We start from the raw sequence: 12,464 nt of genomic DNA on the forward strand, positions 1-12,464 counted from the left end.
GCCATCCTCACCTCTTATTCATACTCACTCTGGGGGACAGCTCTATGCCAACCTGCCATGCTGGAATTATATACATGTTTTCTTTCTCTCGGTGTTCCCAGCGTCCTGGCAACATAGCTAGCCTCCTGCACTCTTGGGCTGTAATGGCTTAACTCAGAATTGTGCGATTCAAGTTCACCCTCCCACGCAGGCTTGGAACTTACTCAAATTTGGACCCCTTTTTCACCCTTTTCCTCCTTTCAGAGGTTTGTGAGTGCTACTCCTCTCTGCTTTCCATCATTGAAAAGGTTATACCAGCTGCATTCACTTCTGACATCTGTCTCCATTTAGCTAAGGTAGCGGTTCATGCCCCCTCCCCTTCTGTACTTCAGCAGAGATTTTGTTTTTCTGGGTTTGAGATATAAATTGACATGTAACACTGTGTAAGGTTAAGGTGTACAAGGTGTTGATCTGACACACTTATATTACTGCAAAATGATTACTACCATAACATTAGCTAACACTTCCATCCTGTCACATTTCTTTTTTGTGGTAAAGACACTTAAGATCTCTCTTAGCAACTTTCAAGGATGTAACACAGTATTCTTATTATATTATTAGCTATAATCACCATGCTGTACATCAGACCCCCAGAATTTGTTCGTCTTATAAATGGATGTATGCTTTGACCCCATTCCTCCCCAGCCCCTAGAAACCACCATTCTACTTTCTATTTCTCTGAGCTTGGCTTTTTTAGATTCCACATATAAGTGAGGTCATACAGTATTTCTCTTTCTCTCAGGAGGGATTTTTTTTTTTTTAAGTCACTTGTGAGTATGAGCAGCTGACTATCTTCTTACCTCAGAAAGCGGCTTCTTTTCCTTGATGTTTTCTTGCGGTAACTCTTGCCTATCTTAGATTTCCCCTAAGAAATCCACCTCTTTTTTGTTTCCCCTCTCCCCGAAGCCTCTCCCACCTCTTTCAACCATGTAGGTTGCAGCCTACGTTAGTCAGCTGGAACCCACAGCAGTTTCTCATTTCTCGTTCGCTACCTCTAAAGCTGCTTCGGCTGGCTGCCTTTCACTATGACATTCTCTTGGGCCACTCTTTAAAGTCCGGCTTGTTCATGCAGCAGTCTGCCAGACCACAAGCCACACTCAGTTTCCAAACTCTCCTAACTAGTTTATATTTGATGGACAGCAGTTCAAACCCTTCTCCCCACATGGAAAGCTCTGGTGAGGAGTTTATTGCTCAACATGCAGAGAGAGGGCACCTCAACTCGGCAGCGTCTAAAAGTATCTTAGAGGGGCAAGGTGGGAACAGCTATGGGATTGTGCAATAAGGTAGCCAACCATCCCAGTTTACCCAGGACAGACAGAGCTCCGGAAATACAGGGCTTTTAGTTTCAAACCAGGACAAAATTTTAAATCTACTTTAAAGTGGTTCTTTCCATGCAGGAGCTTGATTTTGAGGTGAGGGATTCTAAGGGTCTTGGGATATAAACTGTCGATGCTTTCTGTTGAAGCATGGATGTGTCTTTCAAGAGATTCCAGTAAAGAACAATAAAGTTAGCTGGGCAAAAATTATGCTAATGAAGACAATGGACCAGTAAGTTTATATTAATAAGGCAGTAAGTTGAGGTGGAGGCAAGATAGTTTCTTTTCTTCTTATTATTATTATTTTATTTTTGAGAAAGCAAGTGCATGAGCAGGGGCGTGGGGGGGTGGGGTGCAGGGGCAGAGGGAGAGGGAGAGAGAGAGAATCTTAAGCAGACTCCAGGCCCAGGGCTGAGTCCGACACAGGCCTTGATCTCACAACCCTGAGATCATGACCTGAGCCGAAATCAGGAGTCCAACACTTAACCAACTGAGCCATCCAGGCGTCCCAATAGTTTCTGATTCTATCCTCTCTTTCTCAAGATCTGTTTCATACTCCACATCCTTAGTCAAACACCACACCCAGTGCTTTGTTTTTTTGATTTTGTGTGAACACGGCAGCACCCCTAGCCTCAAGTCTCTGATGTCTATTCTAGCTTTCATTCCACTCAGGAGAATAACTATTGTTATAATAAAACTGTTGTTCATAGAGCCTTCACTGTGTGCTAGGCTACATGTCAAACACTTTATAGACATTATTTCATTTTCACAAGAGTCCTATGAAAGATGTGCTATTATTATCCCTATTTTATAGATGAGGGAATGATGGCTCGGAGAGGTCAAGACACTTGCCCAAGGTTATGTAGCCAGAAAGAAGAGGTAGAATCAACATTGGATCTCAGTTCCATCTGACCATTCAGCAATAAAAAGGAGCAAACTACTACTATGTACTACAATGTGTATGAACTTCACAGACATCACGCTAAGTGAAAGAAGCCGAATAAAGAAGATTACATATTTGCAATTTCAGTTATATGAAATGTCCAGATAGGGCAAATTCAGAGGTAGAAAACAGGTCCATGGTTCCTAGGCATGGGGGAGGGGTGGGAATTAACTGCAAATGGGCAAATGGGGTTTTGTCATTGAGAGAAATGTTCTAAAACTGGGGTGTGATGATGGTTGCACAGTTCTATAAATTTACTAAAAAATACCTCATTGTATACCAGGAGTACATGAATTTTATGAAAATTCTCCTTCAGTAAAACCATTTTTAAAAGTCCAGGGCCAGATCCTAAGTCTTCTAGTTGTTACTATCCGCGAGTGGATGCAGGTTCCTTTAGCCTTAGGTGCCATCCCTAAGGGAAAAGGATACAGGTCTTACTGGGTTCTTCTGTCCTCTACATATAAGCATAGAGAGTGCCTTTAAACTCTTTCAACCAATCTACATGTGTTGAATACCTTCCATTTTACCGATGAGAACCTCTTTCTCACAGTCATGAACTTCACTAATGCTAACTGTACATTTTGATCGGCTTGTAAATAACCCTAAGTATATAAGTTGCTGACATACATGATATCACACTGGTATAGAAAAATCAACTCAAGTGAACTGTTAAGACTCACTACATCCACTATCTCTGAAATAGCAATTGACAGAGGAAGCTCACCGCCCTTACTGCCTTGCTATCATCCATCATTTAGTCTGCTCAGCTTCCTGCTCCAGGGCCAGGATACATGCTGTTGTTAATAATAAAGATATCTGTTCTCAACAAACCATTGGAGGGACTTTTCTTGTCTATTTAAATATAAAAAGTTGGGGGGGGTGGGAAAGGTTGTGAGACTACAATTAAGAGAAAGGTCACCCATACATTCAAATGGACTGGAACTAAGTCAGTGATGGGGAGGGCTGAATAAAGCCTGTGTGTCCCTGGGAGGAGCTTGCTGCCTGCCGATGGGACTGATTCCCAGCAGAAACAGTCCCTGGGGCCCCGCATCATGAACATTTGTTAAACCTGATTCATATCATTTTAACTTTGGTAAGAACAGAAATGGATGTATTATGGTGAATGTGTTTCCTATAATGCTTACAGAGAGATTCGGAACACCAGAAGCTTAACTTCCATAGACCCTGATGCCCTAAAAGAGCTCCCCCTCTTGAAGTTCCTGTAAGTATTAACACCTATCCCATCCTACCTTTTTTTTATGAGAGAATTATAATGCTGTTGTCTGCCAGGAGTCTTCCTAGGATGATGTGGGCCAAGGTCATTTTAGTGGTATATGGCCTGAGACAAATCACATTCTGCGACTTACTCCCCACCCTTTCCCATCAGAAAAGGTATCAGGTGAAATGATTCACATTTGAAAAACCTATTTAAAAGTCAGCACATAAGGCTGGGACCAAAGACCTGATCTTTGAGGGAGACATGAGGGAGAAAATACCATGATGTATACATAGCCTTTAAATGGAGTGTAACAACAAAACAAAAAACTCTGGGAGTCCATTGGTTAATTTTATTAGGAAATGAGTTTCACAACAATATTAAAGTGACTGTTACACAGGGGAAAAAAAGCCACAAAGGGCAAAATCCAAACTCTTAGAGGTTGGGGGGACAAAAATGGAAAAGACAACACTATCGCTTTGCTTTGGTGACACATTATGAGCTAACTATAAACTCCCTGACAGCAGGAACCACAGCACTTGACTCTCTATTGCATCTGTACAGCCTGGCACAGAGTAGGTGCTCAATAAAAACGTGTTCAATGGATGTGTATATATGGCCTCAGGTCCTCTAAGCACCAGCTGGAAGAACCCGCCCCTTCTTCCCTTCTTTCCTGCTCACAGGCATTGTAAAAGATTAGAACACAAAAACATGAGAGGAAACAATTAAAATCAACCTTTATCCCAAGACCCAGAAATAATCATTATTAACATATTAGTTTGTTTCCATCTAGGGCTTTTAAATAAAAGTGGACATCCATATATATTTTATGAATTAAGTTTTTAAGGATGAATAGAAGTTATCCAGGAAAAGAAGAGGGAGAGGTAGAAGAAAAATACAGGTGAAGGGACTAGCATGATAAAGACACAAAGGTGTGGAACTGTATGGCTCATTTGGGGCCCTAAAAATAGTTCAGTATTAAAGAGGTGGGAGTGGGAGATGGCAGGGAGAATAGAAGAGGATAGTGATGGGAAATGTTGCTGGAGGGGTATCTGGGAAGTAATAAAAATTTATGGGACAAGGCAATCACTCCTGTGTGGACCCTGAGTTTCAGTCAATCAGTAATTCTTTGATACGATGATCCCTTAATATGTGCGGGGCTCTGTGGGGAAGCTGCAAGATAATAAAACATTGTCCTTACCTTCAAGAAGCTTAAAATCTAGTTGGGAAGATATTATATATAAAATTAAAAAGTTCCTCTCCCACTGGAAAATAATGATAAGTGATAAATAAGAGGTATATACATTATTTGGGGGTACAGTTACTTAGAGGACACATCAAAAAGGAGATGGACTTGTTTGGGGTTTTGAAGAAAAGAGAGGTCCTGGTCCCTAATCTGGCATTTCCAGCCCCACTATATGGTCCCCACTTAACTCCAGGGCCTCCCCCCACCACACACACTTCCACATGAACCTCTCTTGCAATCGACTAGTTTGTTCACTGTTTGTTTCCTGTTCTTCGAATATTCTTTATAGAATCTCCACTCTCTCCTTCGCTACCTGGTCCCTGGTGGTCTAGTGGTTAGGATTCGGTGCTCTCCTTTGCTATCTGGAATATCCCATTTGCTCTTTGTGAGACCTCTGGCTCTTGTTTTCTCTTCAAATCTTATGTTTTGCCCTCTAAAAAGAGCCAGGTCAGAATTTGCCTAAAAAGGTATATCAATGGAACCAGAGTGTTCTCTGTGGGAAGACTTTCTTTAAAGCTTTACTGGTAGTGTTGAAGTCTCACCCCATGCCATGCCATGCCTCTCAAAAAAAAAAAAAAAAAAATCCCATTTCCACTACCTACTTTCTAGTAGCTGCAACAAATGTTAAATTAACCAGGAGCCTGAGAGTGGCTATATTTGTGCTGTTTGATGTACATCTTTTAGTCTTGACATTTTGCCCTGATGACACAAACTTTGGAAAGTGAAGACATTGTCTTTGATTGACTTTATCCCTTGTCTAGACATACTTTCTAAATGGCACTGCTGCTATCCTACTCCCAGGTGACTGCCAGGGGAAAATAATTCTTGCCAAAATAATGAGCACAATATAATGTGAAGGTTGAAAGAGGAAGCCTGGCTTGGAGCTGGGTATTATATTGTCTTACTGCCCCATCCTCCCCTTAGTCCACTGCCCCTCCCCCATAATGCCCTCCAATTAAAACAGGGAAATATCACACACACACACACGCACACATGGAAGGAAACCTAAATTCCTATTTCTAGGAAGCCTACTTGGTTGAAACAATCCTCATATTCTTCTAAACAGAAAAAAAAAAAAATGTATTGACACTGGTGGACGGAATTAGATTCTTGTACCTTGAGGGAGCAACCTCTCATCCAAGGGTTAGGACTTGCCCATGGTCACTCAGATATTTAATGAAGGAGTTAGGATTTGACTCTAGTCTGACTTCAGAACCCATAAAAATTCAGCTAGTACATTATTCTACTTCCTATGTGTTGGATTTCTTACCTTATATCTGCTCTCTCTTCTTTTTCATGCACTATAGTGGCATTTTCAACACTGGACTTGGAGTATTCCCTGACCTGACCAAAGTTTATTCCACTGATGTCTTTTTTATACTGTAAGTATGCACACATGCAATATTTGGCAGTATTTTGTCACTGACAAGAAGTAGGGTGCAGCCATAGGGGTTGGTTGAAACCAAGTGAAGCAATCGTCCCAAGGGGAAGCATTGATCAGCTGTGACAGATGCACTGGTGGATGAAGTAAGGCAGAGACTGAGAAATGACCATTGAGTTTAGTAATATGGGGCTTTCATGATTCTGACAAGAGCAGTTCCAATGGAGCTCTAGGGTGAAGTCTGGTTGGAGTTGGCTCAAGAAAGAATCAGAAGGGAAGACTTAGAGAGAGTGACCATTACAAACTCATTGGAGAAGTTTTACTATTAAAAAAGTGCAGAAAATGTCTCAGTAGTTAGAGGATACTGGGTCAGGAGAAAAGGTTTCTTTTTCTTGTTTGTTGTTGTTTGATGGGACAAATTATGGCATGTTTGTTTGCTGATGGGAGTGATCAAGTAGAAGGAAAATTTGATGATAATGATGATACTTTATTTTCCACATAATTTTTAATAGCTTTTCAAACACATACATTATCATGTTTGTTACTCTCGACCACCTTAGAAGGCATAAAAGTTAACATTTTTTTTTCCATTCTATAAATAAAGAAAAAGGAATAGAAAACCTAAGTGATTTTGTCTGAGCAGAGTCCCAAGGACCAGGAACGAGTGGTGTTCAAACTACTTCCTATGGCTTCTGATTGGTGGCCATGTGCCCTTTTCCAAAACCTGTGACACGGTCAAGTGTCTTACCTAGTTGTATAGAAGTAAACGAACTCAGGCAGCATTACAGGGTGAGTTTGCACCACAGAGTCAGCAAAATGTGGAGTGATCGGATCTGAACTCTCGGGATTTTGCCAGAAAAAAAAAAAAATTGACCATGCTTCTTTGCTGCTGAAGAGCTCAGTTCAAAATGTAGGCAGTTTTCTAGTAACTAGACTGGCACAGAAAGTTGTCCAGGAGCATCTGCCTGGCAGTGGTTTGCAAGTAGAGGACATTTCAGTAATACTCATAAGAAGAAAGCCACTGATCTCATTCTACCAGCTCTTTTTGGAGGTTCCAAACACTTAGAAAACTCTAGTTGCTATGGACCAAGTATTTGTCACAGATTTACAGACGTCTCTAAGGCCCACCTGCTCCCCTTGCAAATCAGGATTTAGTCAGGGACTTCAGCCCACACCCAACGCTCACTGGCTTACGCACATTTGAGAGGCTGTGAGTGCGTGTCCCCCTATGACAGCTCTCCACCTCACCAAACCTCTGAGCCACCAGCAGCTATGAAGGGTCAACAAAACTTAAAAATAAACTTAAAAATAAACTAAATTGCATCAGTTTTTTTTTTTTTTTTTAAGATTCTTATTTATTTATTTATTTAAGAGAGAGAGAATGAGTGGTGGGGAGGGGCAGAGGGAGAGAGAGAAGCAGACTCCCGCTGAGCAGGGAGCCTGATGCAGGGCTCGATCCCAGGACCCTGAGATCATGACCCCAGCCAAAGGCAGCTGCTTAACCAACTGAGCCACCCAGGCGCCCTGGGTCAGGTAATTTATTTGAGTGCAGAGGTGGAACAAGAAGAGCCCAACCCCAGAAGGAAATCATTTATTTTCACCAAGCACTTTTGTCCCTCTCTTGCAGGGAAATCACAGACAACCCTTACATGACTTCCATCCCTGCCAACGCTTTCCAGGGGCTGTGCAATGAAACCCTGACACTGTGAGTACTGCCACTTGCACTCCTGCCAACAACCGGAATGTTATTTGGACCACCGTCATATTTTCACAGCCCCTCCAAGAAACATCCTACAGGACGTGCTCTCTGGCCTACTAAAGGTTTCAGAGAGTTAAATAAGAGGACTGCCTTATGGTATGGTACTCTAATCGATGACAAAATGGTTTAAGTAACAAGATAAGTATTCCCTTATAGAAATGGTCAGCACACTTGATCTAGAGAAGACCATTAGGTCTTACAGACCACATGGCCTTTGTGGCAACTGCTTACTTCTGCCATTGTAGGTAAAGGGCAGCCATATGCAATACATAAACTAGGGAGCCTGTTTTTCCAATCAAATTTAATTTACAAAAACAAGTATAGTGGACCAGATTTGACCTGCAGACCTTGTAATATACTGTATTCTAGTACCCCCATTGTATAGAAGAAGAACCTGGGGTTAGAGCGGTGACTTTTCCAAGGTCACTGAATTAGAAAATGGTGCAACTAAGAGCTTCTCATGCTCTTGGCACTCACAAGCAACTTGGTCATCACAACTATTATGAAGTTCCTACAAAGCCATATTGAACAGAAAACAGAGTTGCTCTACATCATTATTTTTCAGAGTTCGAATGGGTTCTGCTCTTTAGATGTTCAAAAGGAGATGTTTATCAGAGAAGTTCATAAAATGTTCTAATAAAGAAGTCTAGTAGAGGTATAAAAGATAAGTTAATTCTCCAAACCGGTAGAGAACTCCCCTCTCTCATCAAATTAGCCACAAACTAGAGTTGTCCAAAGGATCCCTTCTCTCTAGCTTCAGTACCACTGCCCAAGCTCAGGCCTTATGGCTTTTTTGCCTGGATTGTCACCCAGATCCCTTTCTCTGTTCACACTACAGTCCAGGGTTTCTTTATCAGATACAAACTTGATTGGATTATTCCCCAGGAAAATTGACCCAAGCATCCCCACAACTCTTGCAAGGAGCTGCTTCCAAGCCAATCTAAGTCTATCAATCTAGGTCCTATGAAACTGCCTCAACCTCTGAGTCTCTATCCACAGTGGAGCATTTCGGTTCATCCCTCTCCTTGAAACATGGGGAGAGGTCTTTTGAAAAGACGAGAGACTCTTCTTGGCCACCATTCCATTTGACGACACAGCAAAAACCTGGAGTCTTAGCCTGCTCAGTCTCAAACCTCAAAGCCATTTGCCTCCTCTGTGAAGGTTTCCATTGTGCCATTTAACCACTCATTGCATGTAAACTCCTTTCTCAGTTTCTTTACTTTCACCTTCTGGCATTTTTTTCTAAGGACTCCATGTCCCCAGGAGCCCTCTCAAGTGAAAGCAGCTCCCTGTCCCACTGAGCACAGGGCACAGTAGGTATTTAATAAACATCTGAATGAGGGAATCCTATGCTTCCTGAAATCGAGAGTTGGGGATGGCATTATCTTTTCAGATGATTATTTTTACATTCCTGCAAAAGTCCTTGCTTCTTTGAAGCTCATGCTCAAAAAACTGCATGAGAGGGTATGTGTCCAACAATGAATTTGTACCCGTATTCCTGGCAGGATAGTGTTTCAATCAAAGTTTGCAATCCTTTTTTTTTTCTTCTTCACTATTTTTTTCTTCCTTCATTATTTTCCCTTTCTAAGGCCTATTTGTCTATTAAGAGTTTTGCTTAATCTCTGAAATGTAATTCCAACAAAGAATATTTTCATTGTCTAGGACTCTTAACAAAGTTTGGGAAAACAGAAATCCCAAATGTATAATTCTCACACATACATAAAAGAACTCTGGTTCAGAAAAATTAACTTATCTCTCAGAGCTTTCTTCAGCCCTGTGTCTAGCACCCCTGTGCACTGCAGTCCTCACCCAGGACACATCAGTAGCTGAAATTAAACTCATTGTGTCATTATTTAAAACAAAATAAAAAATAACAACAAACAAAGATTACTCTCAGTTTTCCACAACAACAGAGAATAAATCCAAGTTTTGGGGATATTCTTTTCAACATGGTCATCTTATAAGTGTCCCACACTGATAAATATATAGCTATTTGATTAGGTATTATTATCATATTCTTACAGATAAGAAAACTGAGGACAATAGAGGTTGAGAAATTCTCAGGATCCACATACTATGAAGTGACAGAGACAGGTCTAATTCCAAATTTAGAATCTCTTGTATACTTCCTAATGTGTCACCAGAGTTGACAGGTGGTGGACTACAGTCATTTTCAGAGTTCCCCTACAATTGCCCCTAGCTGTACTTGACTGTGATTATGGCTGCCTTCTCTTACAGCATGCCAGTAGCCCCCATGCATCCTCATGGAGACCAGAGCTCCCACGACCAGGGCTCCTTCTCCTTTGGGTGGGTGGGAAGAATCACTTTTAAGGTCAGAAATCCTGATTTCCAACAGGTCTGCAGCAATGTGGCTTTCTTTGGCAGGTCACCTCCACCTCTCAGGAGCTTGACTAGGAAACAGAGGAGATGACACTAGCCCCAGGAATCACTGCATGAATTAATTAGTTGCAGAAACAGAAACAATTTAAAATATCAAAATTTCCATAAAAGGGCATGGTCTATCTATTTTCTTAGATTTGTCTTTGAAGTTCAACTTAATTCAGCCCACAACCATTAAGCATTTAATCTATGATAGCCCTGAGGATAAAAATTTGGATAAAATACAAGTGTGACATAATATTTTAAACAGAAAAATATAAAACCTATGCATTCAGATGAGCAATGTCTTTAAATATGTTCATCTTAAGAAACTGAAGTTATTCCTCCATTATTGACATTGGGTTAACTATTACCTGAAACTCTTCTTTTTTAAGTATGGGTAGAATATTTTTTTAAAAAATTCTTAATGGTGGCAAATCTTTCCTTCTCAAAATGAATGGCTTCTGAGAAACAGCTTGAAATTACTAGGAGCTGTCTGGAAAAAGGGGATTCAAACTGGGAAATATTCTATGTTCCAAGCAAGACGTATTGTAAAGTTCTCTTGTGGGACCTGAGAACCTTCATGCACATTTCTGACACTGCAGAAATGAAGCCCAACCATCACCTCTTATGGGTCACTGATTTCTCCTCCCTCTCTTGATTGTAGGAAACTATACAACAATGGCTTTACTTCAATTCAAGGACATGCTTTCAATGGGACAAAGCTGGATGCTGTGTAAGTCAAGGGTAGCCATGGAAACCACTGTCTTCCTCTACACTCCCACCGCCATCCAATGAGGGAACATCCAATGGGTCAGAATTCTGTTAGAGATAGGTTTACCAGAGCATTCCTCAACCCCAGAATGAGTATGCCCAAAACGTGGGGATGATATTAAGGAACTTGGCAAGAGCCAGCTTTAGCGATCACTTACAATGGCCCCAATTCTAAATCCCAAAGCTTTTATCCTTGATAAAATGGAGAACCATGGTGTCACCTTCAGTTTCCTTGTAGGAGTATGTGTGTGTATGTAAATGTTCATGAAGTACACTGTATATGTACATGAAGTAAAGCATGTCTTTAATTAAATCCAAAGCTGTTCAGAAAGTAAGGTTTTTCTTTTTAGTTTTTCTGACATGTTTTCAGAAAGATTTAGTTTATATTTGATTCACTCAGAAATAGCTGAAAAGTCATATCCAACTTTTGCCAGCCCCCATTAATAAATAATGCCTAGAATAGGATGTTGGCAAAAAGATAGTCACTTACATGAGGTCCTGTCTTTGTTGTACTTTCCTGTCAGATCTTTGTGGCCCCCAGTATCTACACCAGGGCATACTTTGTGTCTAAGAGCTTGTGGACTGGTTCAGCCATACTAATTTGTGTTTTAACCTAATATCTAATAAGTGAAAAAATAGCTTTAGTAGAGTCTGCTTCCCACACTGTGGTGGACTAGTTAATTTGTAGGGCCTTCCTACTATAAAACAACTAGATCATCCATTTAAAAAAAATTACATTTTATGTCATAGCTCCAAGAGAGGGAAATAAACTAAAAACCAGGAGCTGAAACTAAAGTGGTGGGTGCTTCCAGAAGGTTGAGTTTGCTAGAGGCAGCTGCCAACATCAGTGATGCCAGAAGACAAGGCTTTAGTGCAGTGAGAAGACAGGGAAGTGATATAAACCTGAGACTCCTGGATTAAGCCAGGGAACCTGGACGACAGCTGGAATGGGATGACCCTATTAGTACCTTCTGATTCCTGGCAGAAATAAATGCAAAACTCTGCAGAGGGAAAAATACCAATGCAGGCCCCCAGCTTTTTTAAAGATCTAGATCAATCAAATATGAGCTCACAGTCAAAAATCACACATAGGAGAAGAAAAAACCACCAATGGTAAGAGTCCGCGAGACCAACAAACAACAGATTTTTGTGTTTGTTTTATAACACATCACTGAATATTTTTTAACAATTATATTTTTTTCATTCCATAATTTCTATTTGCTTTTTCAAAAAATTTGCTTGCTCATTTTTGACAGTCTTATTGCTAACTCACTTTTGTGATTCCATCTTTTTTTTTCCCCTTTAAACATTTCATACATAGTTATTTTATATTCTTCACATATATATTCTATATTCATCACAAAATCTGAAGGCCTATGGTTCTGGATCTGTTGTGTTGTACAGTGCTTCT

General features: G+C 40.7%; 1 protein-coding gene across 15 annotated transcripts in view; it reads left to right on the forward strand.

Annotated features, from left to right (window-relative positions):
* Window positions 1-12,464, forward strand: part of TSHR (thyroid stimulating hormone receptor) — a 155,321-nt gene that overhangs the window by 108,020 nt on the left and 34,837 nt on the right. For all 15 annotated transcript variants that reach the window (XM_078054049.1, XM_078054052.1, XM_078054048.1 and 12 more), the window contains 4 exons: window positions 3,446-3,520; window positions 6,068-6,142; window positions 7,769-7,846; window positions 10,947-11,015. In XM_078054049.1, the coding sequence (XP_077910175.1) occupies window positions 3,446-3,520; window positions 6,068-6,142; window positions 7,769-7,846; window positions 10,947-11,015 (297 nt within the window). The remainder of the gene's footprint in view (window positions 1-3,445; window positions 3,521-6,067; window positions 6,143-7,768; window positions 7,847-10,946; window positions 11,016-12,464) is intronic.

This window comes from Halichoerus grypus, chromosome 8 (assembly GCF_964656455.1).
Source record: "Halichoerus grypus chromosome 8, mHalGry1.hap1.1, whole genome shotgun sequence".
Lineage (NCBI taxonomy): Eukaryota > Metazoa > Chordata > Mammalia > Carnivora > Phocidae > Halichoerus > Halichoerus grypus.